Source organism: Excalfactoria chinensis, chromosome 3, assembly GCF_039878825.1.
Source record: "Excalfactoria chinensis isolate bCotChi1 chromosome 3, bCotChi1.hap2, whole genome shotgun sequence".
NCBI classification, from domain to species: Eukaryota; Metazoa; Chordata; class Aves; order Galliformes; family Phasianidae; genus Excalfactoria; species Excalfactoria chinensis.
Window position 1 is genome coordinate 49,028,730 of NC_092827.1, and position 17,581 is coordinate 49,046,310.

The 17,581-nt window shown below is 44.7% G+C and overlaps 1 protein-coding gene across 1 annotated transcript in view; it reads left to right on the plus strand.

Moving 5' to 3' along the window:
* Window positions 1-1,096: 1,096 nt before the first annotated feature.
* RSPO3 (R-spondin 3) overlaps window positions 1,097-17,581 on the plus strand; it is a 59,771-nt gene continuing 43,286 nt past the window's right edge. Inside the window, exon 1 of the mRNA XM_072332117.1 lies at window positions 1,097-1,645. Coding sequence (XP_072188218.1) covers window positions 1,549-1,645 — 97 coding nt within the window. The 5' untranslated portion in view covers window positions 1,097-1,548. The remainder of the gene's footprint in view (window positions 1,646-17,581) is intronic.

A 17,581-nucleotide genomic window follows, 5' to 3' on the forward strand; every position in this document is an offset into this window, starting at 1 on the left:
GGGCAGCGAGGGGAGTTACGCAGCAGCCTCTGCTCGCAGCGCTCGGGGCCCCCGATGCCATCAGCGCCGCTTTATCCGCCGCTCTCTCTACCACCGGCGATAGCCGAGATAAGGAGCGGATAGAGAAAGGATTCGGTGAAGTCAACACTTTCCCCCTGCATCAGCCTCACGCCCCTCTTTGCAACCTCCCCCTTCTCCCAAAGCAGCGGTCCTCGTCGCAGCGAGGAAACGTGATACCCCTCTATCCAACAGCGTTTGTGCCCCCACTGCGCGCTCTGACGGGATCCCGGCGGCGGCTGCGGGCTCCCCGGGGCACGGCAGCTCGGCCCGGCCCCGAGCCCCCACAACCGGCCTCGGCGGGACCGCTGCTCTGCTGTGCCCTGTGTCCTGCCGGACGGGCTGTCCCGGACTGCCCCGTTCAGCGGCAGAAGGCAGAGGAGCATCTAGGCAGAAGCCCTCACTCCGGTCAGGCTGTTAACCCCACTGCCGCCTCCCCATCCATCTCCATTTAGAGCGGGGATGCGGGAGCACATTTGCCAAAGGGGTGCCGTACTGAGCCCTCCACACTACAAAAAGGCACTGCGCATCACCCGGCCCCATCCAGGCGGGCAATTCGGAGGGCACGGGATCCTGGGAAGGCCGAAGGCGGAGGGGAGGCGAGAGGAGCCCTGTCCCGGCCCGCCCCGTTGCGGGAGGCAGTGCGACTGCGGGCTCCGCGCCCCCGCCCGGCCCCGCCGCCGGAGGAGGACCCCCCGAGGGAGCTCCCCACGCCGTGCTGGGCGCCGCGGGCTCTCGCCTCCTCCCGCCTCGTCCCGCCCCGCCCCGGGGCCGCTCCCCCGGGGCCCCGCTCCGGAGCGGCTGCCGCACGCGGCCCGGCGGGGGCTGCCCGTCGGCGGGCGGGGGGGGGCCCGGCCCACCTGCGCCCGGCGGTTGCTCCGGAGCGGCGGCGGCGGGGCTGGGTCCTCCTCCTGCCCCCCCGGCGCTCCCGCCCTCGCACACTCCTCTCGCACCGCCGTCGGCCCGCCCGGCCTTGTCGGCACCTCGCCCGCCCGCCGCACGCACGGCCGCTCTGCCGCACGCCCACCGGCACCCCCCCACCATGCTGCCGGCATGGACCCCGGCGGCGGCTGCACGGCTCCTCTCGGCTGCTGAGTGCCCTCTGAGGTCCGCCGCAGGTAGCAGCGGGGCGGGAGGCGCTGAAGTGGTATAGGAAGAGCAGAGGGGCGAGGAAAATAAATAAATAAATTAAAGAGGAGGAAAAAGAAAAAAAAAAGGAAAAAAAGAAAAAAAAAAGAAAACTGAAAGAAAAGGGGGGAGAAAAAAGCGCAAAAAGCAAAAAGGAAAAAAAAAATAAAAAGGAAAGAAAGAAAGAGAAAAATAAAGGCCACCAGCTCAGCCAAGCCTGGTTTTGGACATCGGCGCAGGTATCTGTGCTGCTGTGCTCATCCTGCGCCGCCTCGGGTTTTTTTGGTTTTTTTTTTTTTTTTCGAAAGGAAAGGAAAAAAAGAAACGAACGCAAAGGAGAAGTGGAACTCTCAAAGGGTTACTATGCAATTGCGACTGATTTCTTGGTTTTTTATCGCTTTGAACTTTATGGAATACATTGGCAGCCAACACGCCTCCAGGGTACGGCGACAGGGAAGAAGTAAGTGCGACGGGCTTTCTGCTTTGCTGTCCCCGCTCCCCGCGCCGTGCCGCCCACCTGCCCGGGAGCTGCCGCGGTGCTCCCGAGCCCCGCGCCGAGCGGACCTGCGCGCGCCCCTCGGAGTTCGGAGGGAGGGAGCGAGGTTCGGTTCTATCCTCTTTTCTCTGTCTCCTCACCGGGATGAGCAGCACCGTCTCCGGGATGAGCTGCGGGTTATCCTCTCCGTCTGCTTAAGGGGAACCTTGTTTTCTTAGCGCTTCCTAAAGAGAGAATACGGTGCAGGTAACTTTTTAACGCGATATTCCGAGAGCCTTCGTTCCCACTCGATCACATTGCGGTGATCGGGGGAGGCCAGAGGGCAGCACCGGGACCCGCCGGGACGGATCGCCGCCTCACAGCGAGCGGAGTCCCCCGCGGTGTGGCCGTCCTGGCAGCCTCCGGGGCAGCAGCGCTGCCTCTCTCTCCGGGTGGTTCCGAGTGGGCTGAATGCAGCATTCCCTCTCGACCCGGCCGCCCCGATGCGCTCCGCGGGCAACTGGGAGGGAGCCGGGCTCAGGGAGCAGCCCACGAGACGTATGGCAGCTCCCGGAGATGGGGGACTCGGGAGACTGCTTCGGGACAGAGCTGAAGCGAACGGAGCGAAGCTCCGGCACGGTTCGCCCCACGCAGGGCTCCGAGCTCCGCCGCGCTGTGTGCCCTCGCCGTGCTCCGCTCCGGCCCCCGAGGGCAGCGGCCGCAGCCTATCTCGCGGTGGAGACACTCTGGTACACACCTTCCGCTCTTATGTCCCCTTCCTCTGACAGCTGCGGACGGCGGGGAAATGCCTTAAAGCGCGGTAGGCTGCGTTTTATCAGCAAGAAATACATCGTATTACTTCCTCAGGGAGAGGACGCGGGGGCTGATATTATTTTTTGCTCCCCTCCCCACCTCGGTATGAGTAGCGCTTGAAAGGCTCTTTTGTCCGCTCTGCACACAGGGTCCGATTCACCCGGCGTGCCCCAAAGCGAAGCGGGGCCGCAGCACCCCTTCCCCGCGGCAGCGCAGCGACCGAGACCTCAGGGCTCGGATATTGCCCTTGGCACGGGACGGCTCCGCGGTCTCCCGCGCTAACCGCTATCTCCCTTAAGCCCTGGCAGCCGCGGCTCCCCAGCTCCAGGGGCTCCGTGACGGAGCTCGGCCGAGGGACACAGCACCCGGAGAAGGGAGGGTGTTCTCCCCCTTCTCACTCCCTCCCCCCCCTACCCTGTCGTTCCACGCACCGTTCTCCGCCGTCGGGGCCGAGGATCGGGGGCAGCCCCGGGAGCACCTTGTGAGAACCACGCCGTACCGGGTCCAGAGCCGGGCCAGCGGCGACCTCTGCTGTCCTAAGCCGCGGCGGGCAGCCGGAGGCAGGTGCTCGGCACGGCTTGTGCGGTCCTACCTGGGTCTAAGCCCCACTCGTTCAGCTGCGTGATTTTAGGGAGCTAGAGCTGGAGGTGTTGGCTGCAAAAAAACCCAAAACAAAACACCTTGTTGGCGCAATGTGGAGAAGGTACCGATAACTTGCTCAAAGTTTTCTGCTTAAAAGACAAGAGTTAAGCTAAACTCACTGGTGAGCAGCTGATGGAAAGAATTGTAGCTAGAGATGGAAATCTGGCCCTTGGCTTTGTAAGTGAAGGGACATACCCATCAGAATGTATCACTGGGATTTGGTTGATGTCTGGTTGTGGTCCTCAAGTTGGGATGGCTGTAAAACAAACTGAGGTATTGCAACTGCTTATTGGGTGTGAAGCGAGAATTAGAGCATAAGTGTTTATGGAAGCTCTTATAAAAGAGACCAGGGATGCTATTCGCACTGCTTATTTCAGTTATAAATATCTGTAGATCTTTGTTAGCAGATGCCGCCACCTGAAAAAGTGACAGTGTGTGGTAGAAGAGACACCTGTTCAATGCATCTATTACATGAAGGCTTTCTCTGGATCTCTTTTTTTTGCAGTAAGCCTCCTTTAGACGTAAGTCCCAGACCCACTGCTTGGGAAGTGCTTCCAATTTTCCATCCCACCTATGTATTTTAAATAAAGTTCGAACTATTTTAATCGAGCCATGAACCGGTGAGCCTCTGTTACTTCACTTTGTTAAATATCCGAGGCTCTCTCCTATGTATTACACCGCCACATTTTAAGAGAAAAGAATAACAAAGCCCAAGCTGACTAATTTGGGATATGTTGCACTAAACTCAGCTCGTGTAAACTGAAATTTCTTTCCTAATTTCTCCCATCAGAAGGGCCTGGTGCCGAGGCATTACTTATTTTGTACCTATGGACCAAACTCCCATAGAAGTTACAAGTTGGAGTATCCAAAATTTCTTTCTCGCTATAAATTGTAAGCGTGCTGCTGGTGGAGTAGAAGTAGAGGTGGAACTCATCCGAAGTCAACAGTGGGGTGCGGATGGGGGGTTGCATCCATAAATAGATGCGGCGGGTGCGATCAATAAAAGTTCAAAAGCAAACATGCCATGAGCCATATGTGTGTGTTCGTTCTGATAACAGCACTTCAGATTAACAAATTGAGTTGCTTGTTGGGGTCCTACAAGAGAGGTTAATACGCAGCAAGTAGAGACTAGCATGCCAACAAGTGGGAAAGTCTGCGTATCTGCCAGTGAGGGGTTTTCTCAGAAAAGAAGTGGGATTAAGTCAATAGTTCCAAAGTGTTTTGGCTCTGCAGACCACCGCCAGCCCTCCACGCTCAGCACCGACAGTCGTGCACCTTTCTCATTGACCTTTTAACTGCCGGAAATGGGGCTGTGTTTGATGTGGCTCTGCCAGTGACCTCCAGAGCGTTCGCTGTGACCCCATGGACTGCAAACGAGCCACGGGCTAAATTTGGGAATCACCAGAGTAAGCAAAGTGACAGCAGACAGATAGAAAGTCCTGTGCTCGTATCAGTCCTACATCTGGGAGTACAGCTGTCAGTGTGACTTACGGAGCTGCAGTTTGGGTACAGAGATGAAGATGCCACTTCTGGTGGCCCATGGTGCCCAGCGTTGGCATTGCTTCCCTCCTTTGTCCCGAGAAAGAAAGGAGAAAATAACATAGTTAAAATAACATTCTGTTTTGGGAACTATTTTTTTTTTTTTTAGCAGTTCACCATCAATATGCATATTTCTAGCACTTGAATGTATGTTTGGGACTGGCATGGCACAGAGGGGGATACAGTATATTCTACACATAATATAGGTGTTATTACTGATTTTATTTTTTTAAAGAAATCTTTTAATATCTGAGTGCAGTAACTGAGGGCAGAAGTTAGCCATGTAATAGCCATCAATGAGTTGAATCTGACCTTGGGTGAGATTAACTGTTCACTGTTAGCTCTCTTTCAGAGTGTTTATGTGCTGCCGATGCACTTTATTTTTGGTGGTGATTGCATCTTTGAATTGTCAGAGAAAATACTTTGCTGGTGACAAGTGCATATTTTTTTCTTTTTTTTTTTTTTTTTTTTTTTTTTTTTTTTTTTTTTTTTCCAGTGAAACTATATTTCTCGTTTGTGGATGAGCCCCTATTTGTTTTGAAACACTATGAAATTCTTATGACAGTCATTAGAAGCAAAAGCAGCCGTAGAATAGTTTCATCGTACTTTCATAAACTGTGAACAGATTTCATAGCAGTGATATCTTTAATAATTAAATAGGGAAAAAGCCCTACCCCTTGCTGAAAGCATTAGAAGAATTATAGGGTAGCTTGCTTGGGTTGTTTTTTTTATAGCTGTGTGTGCGTGTAGACCCGTGCTTGAAGCATACCAGCTGCTGGTGGAGCAGCGCGTATCCCAAGAGCGTCAGCATGCGAGAATAAAGAACTCTACAGGCCGGTTCCCATTTCCCACCATCTGAAATGGTGATAATTTTCATTTATTTTCCTTCCTACTCCTGAAGGCATTTCTTAATCTATTTAAAAGTTCTGCTAAACTGTAAATACCCGTAACACCGCCACTTCTTAAAGCCATCGGTAGTGTATCAGCAGATATATAAAGAGTCATATTTCTTTTTGCAGACAGAACGAAACATTGCTACTATTAATGTGATGACTCTAGAGCTTGAACCTGCCTCCATAGTTTTCAATGGAGAAAGTTCTGTGGACTTCCCTGAGCTGCAGAGGTCTCTTTTTCTGCAGAAAAGATTTTTGAGTTTTGAAGGATTCCTGTTACAGAATACTTGCAAAATGCCATTATCCAAATGTGTAAGATGCCTACATAGGAAAAAAACCAATGTCCTGTACCTTTCACAACTCTGACATATCGTCTGCTTGGGAGGCAACCTCTTTCTTCAGCACATGGAAATGACAGCTGTTTTACTACTTTCACTTATTGAGCCAACTGAAGCCAGAGCAGCTAATGCTGACATGAATTTGTTCTTTTGCCTTTGCAAATCTCTGGTACTTTCCTTATTGTTCAGTTTTTGGTTTTTTTGGTTGTTTTTTTTTTAAGTTTTTTTTTTTTTAGTTGGTTTTTTTTTTAATTATTATTATTTTTCTGGATACCATGCAAATTCTAATAACAGAAATTGAGCTAGGACTTAGAAATGAGACTTAGTCATTATCTGTTGCTTAGCCCGTTCTTTTTCCCTTCCAGTTAATAAAACAAGCATGCTGGCTGGACTATGGCTCTTACCCACTAACACTAATAAGCTGCCTATCGCTTCATATTCAGTCATTTATAGGCAGTGACTAATGGGAAAACTCTCTGTTAAAACCATGGGGGTTCCTGAGAACCCTTTTCCCTTACAATAAATTGTCCCATTCGCCCTTGAAATTAATTTCAAAGTTGCGAAATCTGGTGAAAGAGATGTAAAACTAATAAAGAATAATATTTTTGTCTCATTTCTAGTTTTGGATTCTGAACAATTCAAAAATGCTTTGCCAGTTTTCTTACCAAAATAATTCGGAACAAAGCAGTGTTATCAGATGAGAAAAGGCAGCTGAAACCATACACGTTTTTAAACAAAAGTCTGTCTGCTATTACCACAAACAATGCTGCAGTATTTGTTCATGCAAAACATGCTCTGGCCCTCAAAAACAGATCTACAACTTTTGTTTTTTTTCTTTTTTTTCTTTTTTTTTTTTTTTAATAAATAATTGAATAATTGAGCTTCTGACAATGGCAAAACAATGACTTACTGGACACTGTGTCATAATGAAATCCAGCGGGATTTATTAGCAATTGCTTTGGCCATATTTTTGTTGTTAGCAGTGAAATGAGCAACGCTACTTAAAGAACAAAAAGAACAACTGCGCTATGGCTATAGAATAGTTGACGAATAAACCTCCTTGTGTTTTGATTTCCAGCTTACAAGCTCTAGATCATGCACTTTAAAATGTTATTATTTACTCGTGTCATTAAAAATAGCTCCCATTCAAGAAAAGGAGCCGCAAAACTTACTCACAAACAGACTGATCTGTAGAGGTTGGAGTGGGGGGAACCCTGACCTCTGACTGGGGTTGCACTGTGCTCCTCGCATTGCACGGTACTTTTGCTCCCTGCAGCAAAGGTATTACAGGGAAGAACTTAACGGGATGCTCATGGTGGTACTCCTAAGTGAAAGTAAAACCCTGAACCACAGGTTCTACGTGGAGCAATAGTAGCGGCCTGGTACAGACATCATTCTTTCAGGATTCTTGTTGTGTGTCGGCTTTATGTCCTGACACATTTTGCATTGATACATGAAAGGTTTGAGATGTGGGATTTCTGATAGTGGATGTTTCCTGCAGGGTAAAGCAGATTTTGGGGTGCTGTAAAATAAAACAGGAACTCATTGATGGGTGTTGGAATGGCAATGATGTATGAATTCTGTGGCTTCCTGTAAAGTGCTAGGGAAGAAACAGCAAGGCTCAGATCCAAGAGTGGGCCACAGATGCCTAAGGTGTGTCTGGGGCAGGATCAGACCTCCTGGTTCCCTTACTTTCAAAGCCCTGCTGAATTGTCACCTTACCCTTGAAGCAGGCAATTCTCAGGTGGTTAGTTGTTTCTACCTGAGATGTCAGCTTGCTCACACTGAGCTTTCAGTTGGCACGGAAGACTTATGAGCTCAGCGCTCTTCTGACATTTTCTCTTAAAGAAACCGTAGGTAAAAAAGGCAATAAATACATAATACTGAATAATAAAAATAACAAAATATTTCTTCTGAAGATAACATGGTCTCAGTCATCCTGCTGGAGTCTGCTTCTAAACATGGGAATATGGTTGTGCACATACATGTCCCTGTAAGCAGCTTACTAACCCTTTCCTCTCCTGTGATGCCAGCTGCAGCCAAACCACCTGCGACGACCTGCAAATAGGAGTCATTTTATTTGGGCAGATCAACTTGAGCTAGAGGCACATGAGATAACCTCATTTTCCAGCTCCAGGTGAATGTTTTTTCTGCTAAGGTTTTGGATACATTATGGGTAGCAAGGCTGCTCCTTCCTGTGTTTCAAAGAAAAGAGTGAGGCCTTCACAGTGTTAAAGAGCACGTGGGTTTGTAGAGCTGGGTACCAGTGCCAGGGCATCAAACACCACAGATAGCCAAGATGTGAGACAGTTTCTGGCCCCAGTTAAGAATTCCTCGCTCAGTGTGGTCATTTCTGTTCCCCCCTTTTGGAGCCCCTCTTCAGTGCTACACTGGAAGGTAACTTGGATGCCTCACTCGGAGTTGCTAGCAATACTGACACCAAAGCATCGACTGAGGGTATTGCTGCTCAAAGCAGCATAAATCCCCTTCTGATCACCAGCTCATCTTCCCTTCTTCTCTCCAAATAACTCACCAGGGAGCGGCTTCCCTAGTGACAGTGTTTTGGTGGGAAGTTACAGCAGAGGTGGGCTTTTAATGTCTTTCCCTCATCTTTCCTGTGAAGCAAGGAATGTTGTTCCTTGGAGGAGGGAAGGGGAGAAGGTTCTCCTGTGAACTACAAATGCAGGAGCAACCATCTGGTGGAACAAGATTTCTATTGCGTTTCTTGCTAACATTTACAAACAACCACATGAACCAGGGCTACTAAAACCTGACACTTTAATATGTTTACAAAGTTTATGTATGTTATCAGCACATGTAATACTCCCAACAGGATTTATTACAGGTTCCTTTAGCAACAACATTTTTTATTCATAACAGCTCAACTGGTCAGAGAGGAAAACAGCCAGTTTCTTCAGAGCTTGCCTCCCACACACACTTGCCCTGCATTGTTGGATCGCTTATTCATGAAGATTACAAATACCAGTGTCGGCAAGCGTTTCATAACCTTGTTTCCTAGAATGTTCATAATTAATTTTGCTACACTTTTTCTGTGCCACCAAATAAGAGGTTGCTGTTTTTACTTTGCTTTATGTTACACTTCTGTGTGAAGGATTATTCCCTCAAAATAGAACGAAGTGTCACCAAGAGATATTTATTTAACATGGGAGTCAGAGGATGTTAAGTGCATGTATTTAGCAAATCTGTGGAGACAGATGAAGATTGCAGAGTTTTAGTAAAACACAGAATTAAAAATAATCAGCTAAGATAAGACCTTCTTGCACTGGGCATGGCGTCCACAGATGTCATAAAATATAATAGACAGGATTGTAAAAGCGGGAAAGGTAAATAAATTACACAGTTTGGTGATTTGCAAAGAAGTATGTTCAATTTTGTGGTCCAAAATAAGATAACACATTTGTGGTTTAGGTTTCTGCTTTATGAAGAATTGAACAGTTAATGAGCTTCAGAGTTGAGTGTGTATTAAAGCTGAACTTGGAATTTTGTGGGAGAGCATAGAGTTTTGTAGCTTGTGCTGCAGCCTGGAAAGGCATATTTAAGCCCAAGGCCCAGCTTTTAGAGCTAAAACATCTTGAATGTGCCATTTAACATATCCACTGAGGGAAAGCTTCAGCAGTGTAAGAATTTTATCAGTAGAATTCAGGTGTAAGTTAACATTAGCAAGAGGACATCCATATGGCTGCAGAGGCTGCGTATTATTTTCTAAGACCAAAGTTATTCTGAGTAACAGTTAAATATAAAAACAAATCCCCCTGGACAGATTGTGGACAAAAATATTTTCCTTTCTCTGTTGGTATCATTTACTTCTGCCAACAGCCTACAAAATTCATATGATTTGAAAATGCTGAATTTTTTCCACAAATGGGTACCATGTGCTTTCTTCTCAGTAACTCACTTAGATGTTAATCATGCTTTAAAAAAACATCTTCTTTTAAATGTATATCTCAGGACAAGTAAGCTGTTACATTCCTATCTATCTCTGAATTAAATATATATTGAGAAATAATGTAACAAATGGCAAAGTATATTAAAGTTATGTGGTCTCTTAAAGGTCCAAGTGGGCCCAATCACTTCACTAACAACATGAAAATTATGGAAGAGATTTCACATAGGCTTTCCTTTGCAATGTATCTATGTGCTGTGGCTGGATGCTTATGAACAGAAGTCTTCCCAAGCTTCACAGAGGTTAGGAGCATGGGGTGTGGGTTTTATTCCTGTTTGCTGAGATCTGTCTCTCCACAAAAAGAAATGAGAATTGTACCCATCCAAGATGAGTACAGGCTGCTGTTCACCTCTTTCTGAAGTAACACGATTTTCCAGCTAGCAGGAAAGTCCACTTCTTTCTCATTGTAAATTACAGCTGAGTCCAGATAAAATAGATGAATCAACTGAACTGTCTTCTCTTGCATTTCCGAGCTTCGTTGATTATGTAAAGAAGTAGGATACAAACCATTACTACCACTGAAATACCAGTGAGCATTACAAAAGTCAATCCATAATCCTCTCTGAAACCTTGTGTAACTCGTTGAAAAGTCAGTTATTCATTTATGGAACTTCCTGGTTGAGTCTTTTCTCCTGGCTCCCCGACTGCCTGTGGCTACTGTTGTGAGCATCAAAAAAGGCCTGAGTTTTTCATCTGGAGAATACAGAGAGCTTGGACACATCTCGTCCAAAAGAGATCAGCCACAGAAATTGCAGTATCACATATAAGAGAACTTTTTCAGAAGAAGAATCTTCCATCTCATGCTCTCTGGCTCCCAGTTCTCTGTTTTATGTATTTTATTCCTTAGAATCACACAGGCCTACAGCTGTCATCATTGAGCTGGAAAAACCCTTAATACAGTGTTTGCCTATGATCTGCTAAAAAGATCTTTTCGACCATGAGTATACATAGCACTCATTTTTTTTTACAGAAACGTAAAAAAAAACAACAACCCAGAACAGAAAAATAAACCAAACAAACACAACCAAACCAACCATATACCTACCAAAAAGCAGGATGGTGTTTAAAAATGTTTGCAAAATGTTAGCAAAATTCATAATTTGGATTGAAACTGTATTTATACATGCTTATACATTTAGCCACCTCTTTTTCCCTTCTCTGCTGTACATTCATATTTTCACCTACATATATGCATACAAACTCACATAGACACAAGCAAGAATTAAAGGTCTTGACACATTCGTAAAGTATTTTCACGTTGAAATTATTTTAAAATATAAGTGAAAAGTGTCAGCCAACCCAGGCACAAAAGGTGTCGTTTTAAAATCCTTTTGGTCTGTCTGAAAACTTGTCTTGTACTCTTTTTGTGGTCTGTTTGGTCACGGAAAACAAAATCATTTAAATCACGCACTCAACTAAAACAAAAATAATTGCATTGGAAGCTTGATGTGGGAGCCTCTTCTCTTTCTGTTTAACCTTGTGTGTGTAAAACTACCCCAGAAATTTAAATGGAGCCCTCCCTCTTTGGTTGTATATAGGCAAAAACTATCAGGCTTTTCATAAGGCATCTATGACCTGGTTGGGAATTTTAGCCAGTGAGGAAAAAAACAGTGTTTCTTGAGATGGACTCTGGGCAGGGGAGATGGGTGGTGCTGGAGAAGGGTCTTCATGTTCTACATAGCAACTGAGCAGCTCTGCTTCTAATGTTATGTGGGGACGTCCGTGAGTATATGTGTTTGTGTATGTGCTGAGGGAACATCAGGGGGTAGTAATTTTTGTGTCATTTATGAGAGAAACGTGATGATCATAAGGCACTTGGCAGGTTACCATAGGGTTTTCAGTGAGAGTCTTGGTCTTGTTTTTATTGGGAGTTGGTTTAAGCAGAATAAACATCTCATAAAGATTAAGGGATTGATTCTGTTTCTAGTTGCAACTATTGTCAAGAAGCAAATAGATTGAAGAGCATTGCCAACATAAAATTTGCATACTGTCAGACTAGAGCCCAGATGTTTATGTAGGCAATTAAGAACCAAAAAACATGTTGGGGGATTTTTGTTCTCACTCAGCGAGGAAAGGAGAAGCAATGCAATCTTCACTTTTCTTCATGAGATGCTGGTAAAGGTCGTAAGGCTACTCCACCCTCTTCTGTCAAAGTGCAGCTGCCATTTGCCATTTAGAAGTGTGGGAGGGATCCTTTCACTGTTTCATCTGTGCTGTATTTTTCACTTTGTCCAGAGCTCATGAGCTTTCTCCTACTCTGTTATCTTCTCAGCTACAATTGTCAAGCTTCCTGCTTCCTTCTCTTTCTATATATATGAGTTTGGTTACTATTTCTCAAAGTAGTGATTGAAGTTATTTGCAGAATGAAAACATCCACCATGCTAGGCCAGCATGGAGAGTGGATAGCTAAAAGAGAGGGAACACTCTTAGTGTTCCCATGCCCGTGCTCCCTGTTAGTAGCTATAAGCAAGTTTCCCCCTCACCATTCCCTTTTGATGTCAAACTACAGTTTATTGCAGCTTGTAGTTCTGTGCACAGGGTCTTCAGGAAAAATGGTGAAAAGGAAACAAATGCCACTGAGCCATGGTATGATGGTATTGATGGCAGCAGTGGATGTCTGAGTGAGAAAAGAAAGAAAGAAAAAAGGTGGTGAATGACTCCTTTGATTTACAAATCTACATTGTAAAAATAAGCTATGAACGTCTGCGTGAACACAAAGTTGCAAATCCTTGGAGCAACTGTCAAACATGGCCTGGTAGAAAATAAGAAGTGAGCTGGGAAAGTTTGTGTGCTGTAATGAAGTACATAGTCCTGAGGGCTATCAAAAACAAGAGCATGAAAGGTCCTGTTTGGAAAGTGGTGAATGTACTAGCTGACATCAAACGTAGCTGGGACTGTTCGATCAAACACAAGTACCAAAACATTCACCTAGTTTGTCTACAGCTCTCCAAGAAGCAGGGCAGGACCCTTTGGAGACCAGCAGAAAAAGTTTACCAATTGCAAAAATATCTGGGGAAAGGGGGGAGGAAGGTCCTCTCCTTAATGTTCTCCATAATGTTTCCCCAAAATGTTGTCAGAGGGTGCTCAGATGCCAGAATAACTGGTCTCAGTTTAGCAGGACTTAGAAAATTCTCCTTCTCAGATGCAGAATGGAGTTTGACAGGCAAACTGCAATGTGTTGCACTCTATGAGCAATTCCCAGCTTTCATAATGCCGGATCGTCCTAACTGTCTGTATGCCAAGCCCTTTCTTCGACACATTGAATTCCTCAAAGCTCTGCACATCTCTATTCTCTCTTGTGACAGCAGTTGAATAATGTCTACAAATGGAAATATCTCCTCCTCTTGGCTTGCTATAGAACCGTAACCCCCTCCCCCAGCACACTCAGTCTAAGTGAATTTACAGAGTTAGTCTGACAGTTTCTGAAACAGAAAACCTCTGGTTAGTGACAGAACCCAAGCACTGCTCTCTCTATGGGCGGGCCAGTGCTTCTTGCTTCTTGTTAAGATGGACTCCCTATGATGACGTGGGAATGGAAGAGATACCACACCCCATCCAGCCGTCGGCCTCTTGCTGAGACAGCTATCATGTCTGCCAGCTCTTCTTGAAGGTTTTACAACATAGACAGTTTCAAACAAACATCAGATGAAAGCAATTTTGAGTCTAAACCAAGTGCAGCCAGGTTTGCATTGGTGATTTATTGGTGAAAGTCATAATCTCCTATTACCTACTTCATAAGCCATTCAGTTCTTTGGCTTCCAGCCATTTTTAGGGCCTGATTCTGCTCTTATTGAAGTTAATGGGAGGTTTTATCACTGATTTCTATAGGAGGCCTTTAACTTTCCAGTATTCCGTCCACAGAGGCTTGAAGTGCTTCCAGATTTCCATCACAGTCTGCGGTTCTCCTCTTTAAGTAAATTGGAAATTAACAGATTGCCTGGGCCCACACCTTTGGATAAAGGAGAGCTATAGATCTGATTCAGCTCTCACTCACACACCAGTTTCATACCTCAGTAGAGTTACTCCTGATTTATACTGGCAGGAGAGCGAGGTCCAATGTTCCTTATGCCTGGGTCACTGCCAGCAGAACACAGAGAGAATTCAAGTCACTTGTTATCCCTTTCCCTGCACCTCTCAATCACAGCGTATGCATACATATATATATATGTGGATATATTAGAATCATCTGGACTCTTTTAAGTTATTCACCATCAAAATGGACTTCAAATTCAAATTTTAAAGTTGAAATAACAAAGAAGGAAAAAAGAGCCAGAAGGGAGCCAGCTGCAAGGGTACTCACAATTTTCATCAGTCTACGGGACACTCCTAATAACATATTTTACTACTTTGTAGTGAACTTTCTTTGCTTCTGCCATAAATATATTCCCTGTGCTGTAAATGAATAGCTTGCAAGCTCAGTAAAGTTAATATAAAAGAATAAATCTTAACTACCTAATGTCAGGTCAGAAATATAAATCTTATCTAATATGCCAGGTCAGAAGGAAAGAATACTTTTAGCTGAAAATAGCAAATACTTTCCAGTGCAGAGTAGGAACTTATTTTTCTCTTAAAAAAAATATAATAATAATAATAATAAATGCTGCCCCTAATAAGATGAGTTGAACAGTCTCTTTTTAGAATCTCCACAAGAAAAATAAACACACAGAGCAGAGTTAATTTATAAAATGCTCCAAAGTTTATTTTGGCAGAACAGTTTTAGGCAGTGAGATTTCTCTCCCTCTCGCACTTGCATTCATACACACACACACATTCACATACACACACACACACGTCTCAAAATCAGGGCAGGGCCTTACAATGGCAAATACTACAGAAAACTATTATATCTGGACAAAATCACAGATCCTTATTCAGGCTAAGCTCTCATTTTAAAATCAATGTTTTGTTTGTTTTTTTTTTTTTTTCCAAAATAAAACAACAACCCTCTGAGCTTTTCTGTGACCTGCTGTGTGACAGCAAGAGATAAAAAGCTGCACAAATGCCTCTTGCCTCAGGTTCCCCTCTACCAGTGGTACGGCAATGGAGGAGCTGACATCCCCTTCTGCTGGCAGGGCCCCATGCACTGAGCACTTGTCTGGCACATGGATCCCTCCCTGCTGCCACATACTCTCCCTGCTGCCCAGTACTCTTGCTCCTCCTTCACACCTCCTTCACATGAACAGCTGTGGTTCTTGATGCCTGTGTGTGCCTCCAACACTGTGGGGTGTTTGGTATCACCTTCTATAAGGCAGATCCTGACTGCTAAAACCCCACAGAAGAATGCAATGAGTGGGTTTCTTTTCTCTTTCCTTTCTGGCTTCTGGGAAGATGCCAGTAATTTCCAGCATTTGGTCTGACAACTCTTCTACTGTAAATATTTAGAAGAATCCGTTAGAGATTAAACAAAGTGTAAGTAACTGCTCCTAATTGATAGCTCTTATTATTATTTGCAGCAATAGGCGCTTTACAAACTCATGTGAACATCCTTACCTCTGGGTTACTTGTAGGCAAGGACAAGATAGAAGGCAGAAGGCAGAACACAGTGTAATTTGAGCGTCATTGTGTTATCATTATAAATAATCAGTGCAGAGACAGCATTCTGTAATGTGTGCACTCTGCTCACAAATCTTTAGGACAGCAATGGGCAAAGTATGCTAAGGAAGTGTCCTAACTGATGTATTTTAACTGATCTGTATCAGGCTGAAAAAGTACTCAAAGTCCTAGTTTGGACTTTTTTGCCTTTCTGTTTTCTGCCCCCTCAAAACAAACAAAAATACACAACAAAACATCCTCCCCCTCCACTAACAAAACTACACAACTCCAAACCCTCTCCCAAGCCAACTTTCATCAAGAGCAGTCTTTGCACCATTATCACACCATAAAGGGGAAAAGATGAGCACTGCTCTGGCAGAGTATGTAACTTTCATTATATACTAAAATTCTTCTCATTGTACAATGTCTGAAGTGTTCTCTGTGCAGTGTGATACTGGGAGCAGTTTGTGGGCTGATAAGATTCTTAACAAGTAATGCTGATGAAAATCACTTTCCAGTGGACTCAGATTTGAGAATTAAAAAGGCCACATTTACAGCTTTCTGAGATGAATGAAGATGCATAGGTGCACCTAGAGTCTAGCCAATTTTCCTTTTTTGCTGAAAATATACATGACATGCTTGGAACACAGTGAAGAGCAGAAATATTTGTATGACATGCATAGCACTGCAAGGTTTTGTGTTCCAAGAAAGGTTGGTGTCACTGTTATTTGTTTTCTTCATATTAATTATATTCTATATATATAAATATATTAGCAGTTTGCAGTGTGAAGTATGTGATGGTTCCAAGACAGAAGGGGCAAAAATGGTGTCATGGTTTTATGATTTTTGGTTATCAGTATTCCACATCATAGCATCATGTAGTGCATTGGGAGCTAAAATGTAAATGCTCCAGTTCCAGGCACCTGTCTGGAAGAGAAGAACTACATTCCCCAGAAGACTGTTCACCGTTCTGATACCATTCCTGCTCAGGTGGAACACATATGAGGCTTCGGTAGGCCACCTGACATCCCTCTGTTTGATCGTCAGGCCCTCTTTCTGCTGCTTGTCCCCACCGCATGCCACTAGCATAAGGCCTTCAGCCTTTTCTGACACTATCTCTCATTATATTTGATTTATTAGCTTCTATTCTAATTATATTGTATTATAGTGTGTTATCTTGCATTCCAACACCATATTTAGTAAATTAGTTCATTTCTTCTCAGACCATTGTCACTGTTTTTATTTATTTTGGGGTCCTCTGTTTCACCTTTCTGGAGGTGCAGATTCATGAATCCCTCCACCCTGTTAGTCACAGAACTGGGCCAAACCAGCTTGCAAACCATCAACAAATAGATTACAGAGTTTGACTCCAGTTTACTCCTTCTTGAGTCCTGCAAGAAAAAAGGCCTGCAGCTCATCCAGGACACTTGTGATGCTTTCCTAGGGTGGTAATATCTGATACTCAGAAATATCTAGCATTATATATAGCCCTCTTGGCATTATATATAATTTTTGAAGTTGGCAGCCTCCTTTCAGTTTTCCTACCCTCCATCTTAAAGAAAATGTCTAGATATTCTCTGGGAGCTGTTTGTGTTATTCATCATTTCATCTTAAGTTTCATAGTTACATCTCCATTTTCAGACTTTCAGTCATCATCTTCAGTATGAAAGTTTAGAACTTTACTGAAGAGGTAATTAAAAGTGTGCTGGGTAACTGGGAGAGTCAGGCGAAAGCTGTTGAGCAAGACCATGCTGGCTCATTGAATGTTCCCATCACTTATTGCTGTGGCTTATGGAGTCACAGGCTTCAACATCACAGCAGAGAAGAAGGGTGAAACTTGTTAAAGATGTATCCTGCAGGTTGTCTTGAGAGTGAAAAGAAGAAGGTACAATGCCTGTGTTGACCTCAAGTAAGGCTCCCCAAGTTGAACATAAAGGGATGAATCAAAATAAGCAATTAACATCCTTCTCGCAGGTTCAGATATCAGACTGGTGTCTAGGCAGATGAAGGTGATGTTTGCTCCAGCTTTTCCTCTGCACAGTTGACTAGTACCCAGCACAAATTAACCTTTGTGTTGTTTGTATATGATCTCAAGCATGAGATTCATTTGAAGCACAGGTGGAAATGAGCTTGACTCTAGTGGATGCAGTGCAGTGCTGCTGAGGCAAGGCCATCTCTGACATTTGGCTGATGTCAGTAG